General features: G+C 39.4%; 1 protein-coding gene across 2 annotated transcripts in view; it reads right to left on the bottom strand.

Moving 5' to 3' along the window:
- LOC134077108 (sushi, nidogen and EGF-like domain-containing protein 1) overlaps positions 1-14,435 on the bottom strand; it is a 16,460-nt gene extending 2,025 nt beyond the window's left edge. The window contains exons 1-12 of one of the 2 annotated variants that reach the window (XM_062532521.1): positions 14,308-14,429; positions 10,124-10,185; positions 5,292-5,312; positions 5,011-5,138; positions 4,231-4,506; positions 3,708-3,803; positions 3,467-3,617; positions 2,809-2,829; positions 2,580-2,707; positions 2,162-2,440; positions 923-1,018; positions 670-826 (exon numbers count right to left, since the gene is read on the bottom strand). In XM_062532521.1, coding sequence (XP_062388505.1) covers positions 670-826; positions 923-1,018; positions 2,162-2,440; positions 2,580-2,707; positions 2,809-2,829; positions 3,467-3,617; positions 3,708-3,803; positions 4,231-4,506; positions 5,011-5,138; positions 5,292-5,312; positions 10,124-10,166 — 1,396 coding nt within the window. In that variant the 5' untranslated portion in view covers positions 10,167-10,185; positions 14,308-14,429. Of the gene's footprint in view, positions 1-669; positions 827-922; positions 1,019-2,161; positions 2,441-2,579; positions 2,708-2,808; positions 2,830-3,466; positions 3,618-3,707; positions 3,804-4,230; positions 4,507-5,010; positions 5,139-5,291; positions 5,313-10,123; positions 10,186-14,307 lie in introns of both variants that reach the window. The other variant, XM_062532523.1, reaches the window with a different exon arrangement.
- Between the last annotated feature and the right edge of the window lie 871 nt (positions 14,436-15,306).

Below are 15,306 nucleotides of genomic sequence, written 5' to 3'. Positions count from 1 at the left end.
TGTGTGTGTGTGTGTGTGTGTGTGTGTGTGTGTGTGTGTGTGTGTGTGTGTGTGTGTGTGTGTTTGTGTGTGTGTGTGTGTGTGTGTGTGTGTGTGTGTGTGCATGCATGTGTGGAATCTGTGGATGTGTGTGTATCTATGCGTGTGTGTGTGCATGTGTGTGACTAGGTCTATGTGTCATTCACATTCAGCAACCCTTCCCTCAAAAGCTCCATCTGCAGGCTGATGGGTGTACAGTCACGAAATGTACATAAATTGATTGATTTTATAGCCCCCCATGGATGAAATTCCACACAACTTGGCATACTCCAGAGGATGTCAGGTTAATCATACACATGAAATTTGGCAATTTAAGCAATATAATATTGCATTTTCATTTTTTACCATGGGGGACACAAATCACAGATGACCTTTGACAACAACTATATGACCACTATGCGGCGGTCATAATTATTTATCACTTGAGAAGAACAACATTTTTGCAGGCTATATTTGGTTGGATTGTATGCTGTGGTTGTGGTCAAGGTCGAGGAAGATTTTGGACTTTCTATAGGTACTGTAAATAAAAGTGAAGCTCAGTTTACCTGATAGTCCTGGATGGCTATCACACAACACTGCAGCAGAGAGAGAATGATGGAAAATCAACGCAGGAAATGACATAATACTCACAGCTGGCGCCCTCTGACCGGAGGGACGTGGCAAAGGCCCAGCGGCCCTGAACATTGATGTTACTGGAGCTGTGCAAGTTCACTACGTCTATGGTGTTGTTTGGATAGAAGGTGCGTAGAGACACGTGGTGGGACGAGCCAATGGTGTCGTATCCAATCTGGAGAGAGGCATTAAAGTAAATTATATTATTGGCAGAACTTTGCTCAAATGGCAACATTGAAAATAAACAAAAACAAATCTGTGTCAATCTTACCTGTGCTTTTTGCAAAGTTGGGGCAATGGCACCATAGTTCATGAAGACAAAGGACAGATTACTGTCAGAAATCAAAACCACCTGGAAGGTCGTCTCCTGAAAATTCAGCCCAGTGATGCAGTAAGATTGTAATGTATTCATGATAAAGAAAAATGCTATTTCCCACATAAATTAAGTTGTAATATGATAGACCAGTAGTCCGATAAGGCCACAGGTGGGGGTTTGTGCGCCACGTTTTGTTAACATAAATGCACGGACACCACCATCACCCAGAGTCACTGCTCCGCTAACATGAGTATATACCTTTCTACCTGCCCAAAGAGTTTGCATCAAGTGTAGTAACAGCAGCCTACATACTGTAAGATAGCAATTTTTGGATAATGGCCAGCCCACACCTTAGGTCGTTATTGCCACACCCATAGGAACGTAACGTGGCATCCGGATAACAATCTGCTTTGCGCCAGGTTTTGCATTGTGAAAATAGGGCCCAGAATGTTGTTAGTTCTCCGATTGCCCAATATTGCCATCTGTGTGATTGACATGTTCTTGACAGCCTTCAACGGCTGCTTCGGTGTATCTGTGTGGATGGAATAATTTTTGCAATATATGAAGGAGGAGAAATCTACCGGCTACATAGTCAGCTACACGTGGACATGTCCTTTATACATCCTAAACTCTGGTCATGTCAGAGACTTCATTCTCCATATTATGAGTAGTGTAAAATCAGAATGAGTTTGAAGCCATTATTTAATTTTAAGTAAGAGATCATGTATAGAACGCTGGTCATTATCGGAAATGTACAGAGAGGGCGAACAGGTCTTGTTTCGCCCTGAAGGTACTTATTGTCCGATAATGACCAGCGTTCTATACATTATCACGCTTATTATACGGCTACTTGCCAACAATTGAAGTTAGTAGAAAACCCGTCCATTTTTTTCACCGCAAGGTGTCGCCATAAAATCTCGAATCAGCCGTTTCCGATCTACTCGCGGAGTGAACCCGTTGCCATTGGCAGCGCTCATTATACTTTCGGAGCGGTCATTATACAAAAATAACTGACCTCAGAACGTTGGGGAGGCCCATTCAAAGTGAATGGGAGCTTCCTCAGCATTCCAGAGAGTCGTATAATAAGGTAAAATAACTACATTGTGTTGCTTTAAGGTGAAAAAGGTCGAGCAGTTGTTCCATGTCTGGGCCCATTGGAGTATAATTCCCCCCAAAATAACAACGGTTACTCACTGTTCCTGTGTTTGGAAAATAGGCCACCCTATCCCATGTGGCCACAAACACCCAGGTAGCAGTAAAGGTCACATTGGGGAAGTAGGAGTTGACATCTCGAGTTGCGTTTTGAAGAACATCACCAGTAGTATACTGCTGGTAGGAAATGCTTCCTTTTCCACGGTTGTCTAAATCTATCCAGAAAGGGGCGATAATGTCCCTCGTCGAGTTCTCAGGGAACTCATTAGGCACGTATTGAAAGAGTGGCTGATTGAAAGTGAGGTCTCCATTGTGATTCACCTGAAAAACACCGTAAGGAAAGTGGCATTTAATAAATTCCAGAATTTCCTTTGGTATTACAGTATGAAATCACAGTCATTTTCACAGTAGTGATATGATCTGGGTTATGCTCAGGTACAGTATGTGGAGCACTGCGTACGTATATCTGCTGGTACGTGCGACCAAAGTAAGGGAACGAGGGGAGCAGGGGAATGAGAGGGGAGCTGCCGTCATCTGAACGAAAGCTGAAAGTATCACCCGCAGCTGACCCAAACGGATAAAAAATGCCTGAAGAGACAACAAAAAAACAATTAGATTAAATGTCAAAAAGACCCTTGTTTGTTTGTGTTATGATTTTATAAAGTGGAGGGGAGGGTAAATGTACTTACCTGGGGCACTACTATACCCACCTGAGAGGAAGAGAATAAAATATCATGAGATACACATATGAACCCTCATTCCACAGTCCTCATTGACTTACATTTTATTCTCAGGAAATGAGTATGAGAACACAAAAGACATTATTCAAAAACATGCAGATGATAGATACAGTGTCCATTTGTCCCATAGTTCCATGCCTTGAAAAATGTAAAAGCCTGCGTGGATTAGACACACACTCCACGACGCAAGAAAGAATAATTGTCTTTCCCAGCTGCTGTAACAAAAAGGTGATTTAAAAAGTTGTGGTAAATGAAGGAATAAAATGTAACAAAAAACGACTCGGCTTACTTGGCTGTGGTATTGACAAACCAGGATAGTTTGTACCTAACAAGCACATCAGACATGGTTTCATAACACAGCATGTCCTCACTTCTACTGTTCATGCAACAAGGAGAGACGCTAGCATTGAATTCAAAATGAACATTTCTTTTTCAACCCCCCCAGAAAAAAAAAAGAAAAAAATTAGGGCGGTAGTTTCCAGACTGCCTTAGCAGCGTGAATGAAATAACTGCGCAAGGCAGGATGGGAACACCCAGGCTACAAGGTGTCACAACTTTTTTCGGTATTTGGGTTGTACATCAAGGCAGGAAATGACACAATACTCACAGCTGAAGCCCTCTGACTGGAGGGATGTAGCAAAGGCCCAGCGGCCCCGAACATTGATGTTACTGGAGCTGTGCAAGTTCACTACGTCTATGGTGTTGTTTGGATAGCAGGTGCGTAGAGACCCGTGGGCTTCCCAGTTGTCATATCCAATCTGGAGAGAGGTATTAAAGTAAACTATATTAGCAGATCTTTGCTCAAATGGCAAAATTAAAAACAAACTAAATCAAATCTATGATCTTACCTCTACCTCCATTGAAGGTGGGGCAATGTCACCATAGTTCATGAAGATAAAGGACAGATTACTGTCAGAAATCAAAACCACCTGGAAGGTCGTCTCCTGAAAATTCAATCCAGTGATGCAGTAATGCATTCATGATAAAAAATATTATTTCACACATATTGTCTTGACATAAGTCTCACAGACATCTTATTGTAAACTCTGGCAATGTTAGAGACTTCATTCTCCATATTATGAGTCGGTGTAAAATCAGAATAAGTTTGAAGCCATTATTTAAACTTTAAAGGGTAAGTCCGGCGAATTTTCTTTTTTTTTTTTTTTTTTTAAGTTTTTTTCTGAAAGAAAATACATCAACTTAGCCGTGGAAGAAGTATTTTTCGTTGATCATGCAGTACAGAGCTTGCACAGGCAAGTGTAAGGTAAAATAACTGCATTGTGTTGCTTTAAGGTGAAAAAGGTCGATCAGTTGTTCCATGTCTGAGCCCATTGGAGTATAATTCCCTCCAAAATATCAACGTTTACTCACTGTTCCTGAGTTTGGAAAGTAGGCCACCCTGTCCCATGTGGCCACAAACACCCAGGTAGCAGTAAAATTCACATTGGGGAAGTAGGAGTTGATGTCCTGAGTTGCGTTTTGAAGAACATCACCAGTTGTGTACTGCTGGTAGGAAATGTTCCCTTTTTCACGATTGTCTAAATCTGCCCAAAAGGGGGCAATAATGTTCAGGAATAAAGGGAACTGACTTGGACTTGCGCCTTGAAAGAGTGACTGGTCAAAAGTGAGGTATCCATTGTGATTCACCTGAAAAACACCGTACAGATAGTGGCATTTAATTTATCATAGAAATTCCTTTGATTTCACGGTACAGTGAAATGACCGTAGTTTCCACGATAGAGAAATGGTAATGTTGTGGTGTTGTTAGAAGAAAAAGGTGTTCTTCAGCGTGTTGGTTTAGGGAGTAAGACCGACACAAGGATTTGTGTTAAGAAAGACGGTTTACTGGTAGTAAGACAGAGTACAGCAATCGCAATGGGCTGCTGGGGAAGGCGTTCCTCCAGCACACAGTCACAGAGAAGGTTTTATCCTTCTCTGTTATCAGTTGCTGGCCAATGGGGCCAGTACATACATCATTGTTGCCACCTGGGTTGGTACGCAGAGTGGTACAGAGTTAAACATTCTGTCATTACATAATGTTAACTAAATCATAATGTACAGAGTTGACATTCTGTAATTACATAATGTTAACTAAATCATATTATTCTAACAGTGTGGGTTATGCTCAGGTGGATGTGGAAGACTGCTTACGTATATCTGCTGGAACGCGCCACCAAAGAAAGGGAACAAGCGGAGCAGGGGAACGAGAGGGGAGCTGCCGTTATGTGAGCGATTGCTGAAAGTATCACCTGCAGCCGATCCAAACGGATAAAAAATACCTATAATATATAATAAATATATAAAATAACGGATAAAAAAAACAATCAGCAAATATCATACTGTGAGTTTCTTATTTTTGTTATGATTATTATTATTATTATTATATAAGTGTTTAAAAGTCAGACAGTAGAGGGGAGGCTAAATGTACTTACCCAGGGCTGTGGCACTCCCACCTGAGAGGAAGAGATCAGAACATAAGATAGGCCTACACATCGCCTCATTCCACATCTTATTCTAAAGGATGAGTAGGAGTAACAACACACACAAGTCTCAACACTGCACAACAAATCTAAGCGTTATTAATCTAATATTAAAGGGAAAAAATCTAGTTTATCTCCGCCAAGGAGGTATATGTTTTCCTCAGGGATCGGCGTTTGTCTGTCTGTTTGTCTGTCTGTCTGTTAGCAAGATAACTCAAAAAGTAATGGATGGATTTAGATGAAATTGTCAGGGAAGGTCGGACATGACCCAAGGAAGAAACAATACATTTCGGGAATGATCCGTTGGGATTCCGGAGGCGTTTATGTATTTATCTTAGTGGTGTAATGGCATGGTATGGCCACGTGGAGGGTAGGCTGGCGATTACGCCACTCCGGGCATCTTGTGTTTTGTTATTTCGTGAATTTGTTTGTTGTGTTGTTGTCACGGATACACTGGCGACTACGCCACTGCACTGTCTCTGTGTTCTGTAAAGTGCTTTGGGTTGCACTCAGTGCACATTAAATGCGATATATAAATAAAAATTACTTACTTACTTACTTATACTTACTAAATAATTTTCGAGGTTCGCCATTTGGTAATATGACCTATCCTTACTGCCAATAATTTAGACTGAGCACAACTAAAGTTGCACGAAGGCAAAATACAGTCCTACGCCTATTATATATAGCCTGGCCAATTAATAGCCTATATGTGCAAAACCAGCATTTGCGTGCATGCTTGCCGGTGAGGTGTAGCCTACAAAAATGAGCATAACATCTGATTATTAAAGTATGGCTATAGGCTATAGGCTACTGGTAAGAGAAGAGCTGGTTTAAAATTCAAGTAACGTGCGCTATTTAACCCCTCGAGAACGACTGTTTTGCAGTCTGCCGACACAGCCAGGCCACGCTCCCAACCCATTCATTCGTTTTGGGCACGAATGAATGGGTTTGCCCTTAGTTTAAATGGAGGCGCGGGGAGAGCGCGCGGCAGCTATTGTTATGTATGGAGCCGGCTTAACAAAGTTTCGTGCGTTGCTGCATTCCTGCATGCGGCATTACCGTGACCCTTACTTTGTGGATGATTTTTTCTCATTGGAATACTGCAGGACAGGATGCCTTTTATCTAACAAACACGAAAGCTGAGATTGTTGGAAGGACTAGGCTACTAAAACTTGTTTTTCGTTTCTGGGAGATCTCGTTATCGTTTTGGACTGTTTGATTCTTATGCTTATTGTTTGGACTTATGGACAATGAACTTTGGGGGGTGGTTGTTAGTGCTTTACAAAGCTTTGTGTTAATAAGCAAGTGTCGGCCTTCAGCTCACTGCGCGATGCAGTTGCGTGCTAGGTGGCCACGAACTCATTAACTGTTTACGACACAATACAGTGTGATATTTGTGTTTTTCGTTTCTTAGATTTAATGCATGTTTGACATGTAAACAGGCCTTCTGCCCATTAACTTAAGGCCTTCTTTTGCATGGGGTTGCTCGCATCCGCCCGTAACCTTATATTATGTGCGTAGTGGCAGTGTACTTTTGTTTATGATAAGAGGCAAATTGTTACAGGACAACCTAACCTGGCTTCCCTGCAGCACATTTAATTTTATAAACATATAATATAGGATGAACAAAGTCTATGGACTTGCTATATTAAATCCAGTAGCCTAATAATTAGGCTATTAGTCCAGTAGTAATAGGGTCAAACCCGGAACAAATTAGTAACAAGCTGAATTTTTCAGGATATGTTCAGAATACCTTTAGGAATAACATACTAAAAGTCCCCGTGAATCCCCCTTGTGCTCTCTGAGATATTCAAGATGGCGTCCAAAATGCCCGCTATTTGGAGATTTTTCCACATCTCAGGCTTAAAACCTAATACAAATGCAATTAAAAGGTCAAAATATATGTTTTATAGGGCAAGTAAGTCAATTTCATCATTAGTTTATTGAATGGAAACATTTCATAATAATACAGTTACCTCCATAAGTATTGGAACACATGCTAAAGTTGACTGTATAAAATCGTCTTTTGGAAATTGATCTTAATGCCTTAAATGGAAAAAATAGGAAATATCCAACCTTTAAGGAGATCAATTTTGTCTGTGAATAATATCATAATGTTTTTTATTTCAGTTAGCCTATTAGCTGGTTTCATTCTCATTGAGTTCAATGCAATTCAAACCAGCTAATAGGCTAACTGAAATAAAGCCATGCTATCTCTTGGTGGTGAAGGGTATGTGATGATGTGGGGTTATTTTAATTCCAAAGGCCAAGGGTTCTTTATCAGGGTGCATAGTGTCCTGGATGGATCCATTTATTTCAAATTAATAAATTAATAAAAAATCGTCCTGCCTCTATGGGAATTTTAACACATAGGGTTAACATAGGCGTTCCAATACTTATGACCCCTGTGTTTTAAGGAAAACATTTATTTATTTACGATACATTATTCATTCAGAAAGATATTTCCTCATTTTTTCATAGAGTGTACCGTCACACCGGTGTGACAGGAATGTTGGAAAACTAGATGTAGCCTACCGCAAAGCGATACACAATATGACCGCCGCTCAGTCCTGCACATTCTCTCCGCAAATATCAATCACGCTTTTGTTTCCATCGCCTACTCCATCCCCTATTGCAACTTTTATGTATGTAAATGAGTGTGTGCATGTGCGCTTGCTTTTGTGTATGAGTGCTTCTCTGTCTATGAGTGTGTGTGTGTGTGTGTGTGTCTGCTTGTGTGTGTGTTTTATGTGTCTCTATGTGTATATGTTCACTGTGTTCTCTGCCGTCACTGTCACTCCAATATCAGATCACACACACACACACACACACATGCGCGCGAGTGCACACACACATACGCAGGCACACACTCTCACACACACACACACACACACACACACACACACACATACGCACGCACACACACACACACACACACAGGCACACAGAGAGAGAGAGAGAGAAAGAGAGAACACATACAGAATACACACAGACAACACAGAACACACACAGACACAGAGAGAGAGAGAGAGAAAGAAAGAGAACACATACAGAATACACACAGAACATGCACATACACACATATACACACATGCAAACACACACACGGGCACACATAAACGCACCCATACACACAAACACACACACACACAGGCTATAGTACATCACACACACACTCACTTCACAGCTCCGGTGGTCTCACAAAACTTACTCAAAGGTGTGTGTGTGTGTGTGTGTGTGTGTGTGTGTGCACTGTGCATCTGTGTGTGTGTGTGTGTGTGTGTGTGTGTGTGTGTGTGCACTGTGCATCTGTGTGTGTGTGTGTGTGTAAGGTGTGTGTAGGTGTGTGTGTGTGTGTGTGTGTGTGTGTGTGCACTGTGCATCTGTGTGTGTGTGTGTGTGTGTGTGTGTGTGTGTGTGTGTGTGTGTGTGTGTGTGTGTGTGTGTGTGTGTGTGCACTGTGCATGTGTGTGTGTGTGTGTGTAAGGTGTGTGTGTGTGTGTGTGTGTACTGTGCATCTGTGTGTGAGTGTGTGTGTGTGTGTGTACTGTGCATCTGTGTGTGTGTGTGTGTGTGTGTGCTTTCACCATACCAAGAGATTAGCATGGTTGTATTTCAGTTAGCCTATTAGCTGGTTTGAATTGCATTGAGCTCAATGAGAATGAAACCAGCTAATAGCTTAACTGAAATAAAACCATTATGATACTTATTCACAAACAAAATTGATGTCCTTAAAGGTTGGATGTATCCTAATTTTTTCCATTTAAGGCATTAAGATCAATTTCCAAAAGACGATTTTATACAGTCAACTTTAGCATGTTTCCCAATACTTATGGAGGTAACTGTATTATTATGAAATGTCTCCATTCAAGAAACTAATGATGAACTTGACTTACTTCCCCTAAAAAAACATATATTTTGACCTTTTAATTGCATTTGTATTAGGTTTTAAGCCTGAGATGTGGAAAAATCTCCAAATAGCGGGCATTTTGGACGCCATCTTGAATATCTCAGAGAGCACAAGGGGGATTCACGGGGACTTTTAGTATGTTATTCCTAAAGGTATTCTGAACATATCCTGAAAAATTCAGCTTGTTACTAATTTGTTCCGGGTTTGACCTTATTTTGAGCTAATGCTTTTGGACTAATGTGCCACGTCCGATTTCGCAAGTGATGTAGGCTACATTTAAAAATCGACAGCCATCTGTAGCCTAAGACTATCCATTGTAACAGCATCATGAAGAGCAATTGTCTTGTGCGATCATTCCCCCTCTCCCACACTCGTCTAACCAGTTCACTTAGACATAACCTATATGCGGCATTGAGGACGACTGCCTCCCCCCCCCCCCCCCCCCCTCTCTCTCGACAGACACTTGAGCCTGACACTAATTATGTAGCCTAAATGTGAAAATGTGTGTGAATACTGAACCACGAATTCACATAGTTAGCTTAAAATTTAGAAAAAAATGTGGCTCTTTTCAGCAGACATCGCTAACATAAAAAGAATTGCACAACTGAGAACATCTTTCATTTTTTTAAGATATATATATTTTTGGAGCGATTTATGGATTCTTGTATTGAGATCTGGAGATGATCATAGAGTGGAATTTGAACCCGGGTTGCCGGCGTGCGGCACGGGTGCCTCAACCAGTAGCGCCACAGCTAGAATATTATTATTTACTTGCGCCTATGCCTATTTGGTAATCCTCATGAAAATGTAGGCTACTGTATATGCCTACTTTCACGGGGGGCAGAGACATTTTTCAGCTGATCAATCTTACTCATTGCCATCATGATGAGAGTCAATGAGAGTGCAGTCATCATGGTCCTTTTCCACTTGCACCTGTTAACACACAGATGCATACTGTAGATCATTCTGATGTCACACATATTGTATTTGTTTTGCTGATGACTTAGGGAAACCGGCATCACTGTGTTCTGATTGATTACTGAGTGACTTCTTTGATTACTGAGTGACTGTGTTCTGATTGATTACTGATTACCATCAAATAGGTAGAGCCCCTGATATTTGGAAAAGGACTCTCAATAACAATGACTACAGTCTTAATGAGTTAGGTCACTAAAGGAAAGATGAACTGTTACCATGGATATTAAAGGCAAACAAAAGCAGAATCTGAAAAGACATGAGCCCTTACCAGTCAGAAATTTAGCAAAATCAGTGTATAAGCCATAGCTAATACTTGGGAAATTATGGTACTCCTTTATGCGAGAAAAGAACCAAAGTAAAGCTAATTTATTTCAGAGGAATTAGAGAGTAAAAGCTGCACATTAATGGGAGTATTAAAGTTTGAGTCATTAACAGATTTTACTAAATAAGATGATGAGACTGGTGGATAGGTATCTCTAACACAGATAGTAGGTATCTACTTCACTATGAAAAGTTGCATTACCTGTAGTTCCAAATCAAGTCTCCAAATCATCAAAATAGTCAGGGGGCCAAAATTGATATTAAAACTTTGTCGGACACTTTTTGGTACAAGCATACAACCTATCCAGTATTCATATTTAACCCCTCAACATGAGTTCTAGACAGGTTGTCAGCTTAGAAAATTTTATTTTGTCCATTTTAACACTATATTCTTAAAAATGGAAAAAGCGGATTTTTCCCCCAAAGTGCTTCCTTTTTCTTCCATGTTACCTACTGTAATTTTGGGCAAATGTGCAATATAATCCAACTTGTGTGCAAGCATGATCATTAAAAAATAATGATCAATAAATACCACAAGAGTATCACACCACAAGGGCCACTGTTGTGTCAGGGGGCCAATTCTGAAAAGGGCTTCCGTTAAGACTTTTGCAAACATGTTTTGGTTCAAGCTGTCAGTGTCACCCTATTTTTTTTGTTTGTTTGAAGACACAAATAGGTAAGATATCAGGGTGGTTGTGAAGACGAAGTTAAAAGCTTGTAGGGAGAGACATGCAATGCTGCACAAGTTATAATATTTAAATGTTACAGTGAAAATGTAGAACTGTAGATGGTGGTGCATAGTGCTATTAACTTCATTAATATACCAGGTTGTGACACAAATGATATTTAATGGACATACAGTATTACTATACTTATTCATTCAATCCAAATATAACTGCTCTCTCACTTCTTTAGGGTTAGGGGTTAGTAACTAGTTAGCAATAACAACTTTGTTATAGTCGTATGGCAAAGGTATGTTTTTCCCCTGTAAAACCCGGGAAGTTAACTGAACTGAAATTATTTGAGTACTGTAAAGCCTTGGAAGCTAATTTATCTGAAATTATTTGAGTAAACCGGATGCCTTGACATTTGAGTTTGGCAACTCATTTAATTTGAGTGTAAATAAGTCATTCAACTGGAGTTATTAGTATATTGTACAGTATGTATTGCATTTTGTGTTGGGATAACTTAAAGGAGTCAAGTAAACTACACTAATTTTATTCAACTAATAACAACTTGAGTGAATTATCATGACAAGTAAGAATTATGTAGGCCTACACATGAAAAAATGCAATGTACTCAATGTGTGAGCTATCATTTTCTATGGATTATGTGGGTAAATGCTTCTTTGATTTTCTAAGTATTTGTTCTCTTAGCTGTTTTCAGAATATGGTCAGATACCAGGAGAAGTCCATTCTCAAAATATAAAGAACATTTTGAAGTTCACTTTTTTTTTGCCTAATGCAAAGTTGATTGCGTTTCCCAATTTGACTTTGACCCATAGTCACTTGAAAGTATCACAAAGTTGAGTATCCCAATGGTGTGATTGAGCCTCCTATTGTCTGTCTGTATTGTCTCTTGGGGAGATACAGACAGACAATTATGCATGTTTACATTGAGTAACTATATTACCCCTCTTATGGGCAGGATATGAGCTTCAGGAGTAAAGATTTCAGGATTTTTTTTAAAGGTTTAAATTTATATTACATGAATAGGATTACTGCAGAATGATGGTAATTGTGAAACATAATATTTATCACCATGGCAGTACTGCCCATCATGATATACTGTATCTTCAGATTATCATTACGTCTGTCAGAAGCATTACAAGTGATCTAAGATTTTAAAATCAGTCCACAGGCCAAGTCTGTTATGGATAGTCATCTTGATGGTGTGTGGTGTCAATGTAAATAACACAATAACATAACAGCTATAGTATAGCCGTAAATATAGTTTAACTATTGCATTTGAGATTCAATTTCAGTCAAGATTAATATGTGATAATGTGTTAAGAATACTATGGACAGTGACATTCTGGGAAATGTAATGTGTGGTCAGCCATTTCTTATTGTGAATATACTTCTTGCCATGATTACTTAATTGAAATGAGTGGCATATACAGTCATAGCTGAAAGTGTTGGCACCCCATGCAATGAATAATGTATCATGAATAAATAAATGTTCTTCCTTAAAAGACTGGGGTCATACGTATTGGCACCCCTATGTTAACCCTATGTTCTCAACTCCCATAGAGGCAGGCAGATTTTTATTTTTAAAGGCCACTTGTTTCATGGATCCAGGATACTATGCATCCTGATAAAGTTCCATTGGTCTTTAGAACTAAAATTGCCCCACATCATCACACACCCTTCACCATACCTAGAGATTGGCATGGTGTTTTGTTCAGTTAGCCTATTATCCTGTTTGATGCTCATTGAGCTCAATGCAAATCAAACCAGCTAATAGGCCAACTGAACAAAACACCATGCCAATCTCTAGTTATGGTGAAGGGTGTGTGATGATGTGGGGCTATTTTAGTTCCAAAGGTCAAGGGAACTTTATCAGGATGCATAGTATCCTGGATCCATGAAATAAGTGGCCTTTAAAAATCTGCCTGCCCCTATGTTAACCCTTTGTGTTAAATTCCCATAGGGTTACATAGGGGTGCCAATACATTTATTTATTTATGATACATTATTCATTCACATAGAAAGTTGGTGTCCTTAAAGGTTGGATATTTTCTACTTTTATTACTTAAGGCATTAAGATCAATTTCCAAAAGATGATTTTATATTCCTCTTTTTAGTCAACTTTAACATGAGTGCCAACACTTTCAGCCATTACTGTATTTTACTCAAGTTGAAATTAGGTGAATAAAATGAGTATACAGTAGTTTACTTGACTCCTTAAAGTTATCCCAACACAAGCTACACACATAGAAATAACTCATACAAAGTTATTACTACTAACTAGTTACTAACCTCTAATCCTAAAGAACTGAGAGAGCAGTTATGTTTGGGTAGAATTGATAACTATAGTGATATGTCCATTAAACATAATTTGTCACAACCATTAATGAAGTCAAATAGCACCATAGACCACCATCTACAGTTCTACATTTTCGCCATAACATTAAAGTATTATAGCATGTGCAGCAGTGCACTGGCTCTCCCTACAAGCTTTAAACTTGGCTTGACTCATTCCCATAGATAGGGGTACTGATTGATAGAGGTTTTGGAATGCTATGTTATGTTTCCAATCTGATATTCACTTTGAAAACTGGTTCTCTTTAGGCGGAGATTGTTTTTTTCATGTTCTAGGTCTGTTGTCTCTTATACTGTACAATAAATGTTAATTCTGACACTTCAGCAGACATCCCACGAGTGTTAGCTTTCATTCCATACCATTTTTATCTATATGGTCCTTGTGGTTGTGGAGATATTCAACATTTATCGTTGGCATGTCATGTTGAGCAGGAAACCAAAAAATTGGCCTGAAATTGCTTGCACAAGTCAAAAAAATATTTTTTTTGCTTGACAACCACCATAATATCTTACCTATGGGTGTCTTCTAACTAAAAAAATAGGTTGACCGCTTGTACCAAAACATGTCCGCAAAAGTCTTAACGGAAGCCCTTTTCAGGATTGGCCCCCTGACTAAAAAGAAGACTGATTGAAATCAACAAGGAAATGCAATTTAAATCAATCAGGAAATGCAATCCCAAATGTAACAAACAAGTAAGATGTCAACCCTTACCGACGTCTTCGTGGGCCTAGAGGTGGCTTCTCTCTCGTCTGGACACACAAACTCCAAAACACAGAAGAGCAAGACAAAATGACCACGGTTTTCCGTTTAGAAAAATCTACACGTTCAGGACACCTGACATAATGATTCTACAGACACAACTTCCTTCTACAGCAGATATATCATTATGTGGGTGTGCCAACTGCTTTCACTGTGTGATTTAATCGCTGTAATGGTATGCAGTCACTCATAATGGTATTTGGCTATCTGCCCAAATCAACCGACAGTGTCAACATAGTTAAAATATAAGAGTTTTAAAAAAAGGTTTAAAGGCTAACATTAGGCTAAATAAAACTCTAGTTTTTGCCCGTTGCTTGAACACTATAGACCCATGCTAAGACTAAAGTATTGTTTTGTTGCAATATCTCAAACACATGTACCTATACCTCAAACAAAAGTGCTGCTTTGCACTCTAGTTGCAATTCTGCAACACACCTACTCCTTTAAGCACACTTGGTCCTGCATACTAGTCTCTATGTCACACATAAGACACTTCGTTCAAAAATGAAATCTCAGAATACCATTTGTTAAACACATATATCCAAAATACAAAACACATTGGGTAATTGCAACCTCTCAAATACACACCTGAACGCACTTACTTGCAAAACTGAACACCAATCAGCCATCTACAAAAAGCCCTCAGTTTTGCCATTGGAAATGGTGATGTGTATGGTATATTTCCCAGTGTTGTGTCATGTTTACGTGTGTTTAGAGTTTTGGCACAATGAGCGAAGTTTTGCAACAGGTATTCAAGCAAATATGTTTTATATAAAGTAGCCTATACTAGTATGTTCCTCCCATATGATGCAAGTGTGTTTCATTTTGTCACCAGAGTTATATTTTGACAAGGGATTGTTAGCTGATAGCAGAGTTTAGGTACTGATAATAGAGTTTCAATTTGACATAGAAAGGTTTAATTCCTAGTGTTGTGTTATGTTTACTTGTGTG

The sequence above is a fragment of the Sardina pilchardus genome, chromosome 3 (genome assembly GCF_963854185.1).
Source record: "Sardina pilchardus chromosome 3, fSarPil1.1, whole genome shotgun sequence".
NCBI classification, from domain to species: domain Eukaryota; kingdom Metazoa; phylum Chordata; class Actinopteri; order Clupeiformes; family Clupeidae; genus Sardina; species Sardina pilchardus.
The sequence above is the reverse complement of the archived record's forward strand: the minus strand, read 5'-3'. Positions and strand labels throughout refer to the sequence as shown.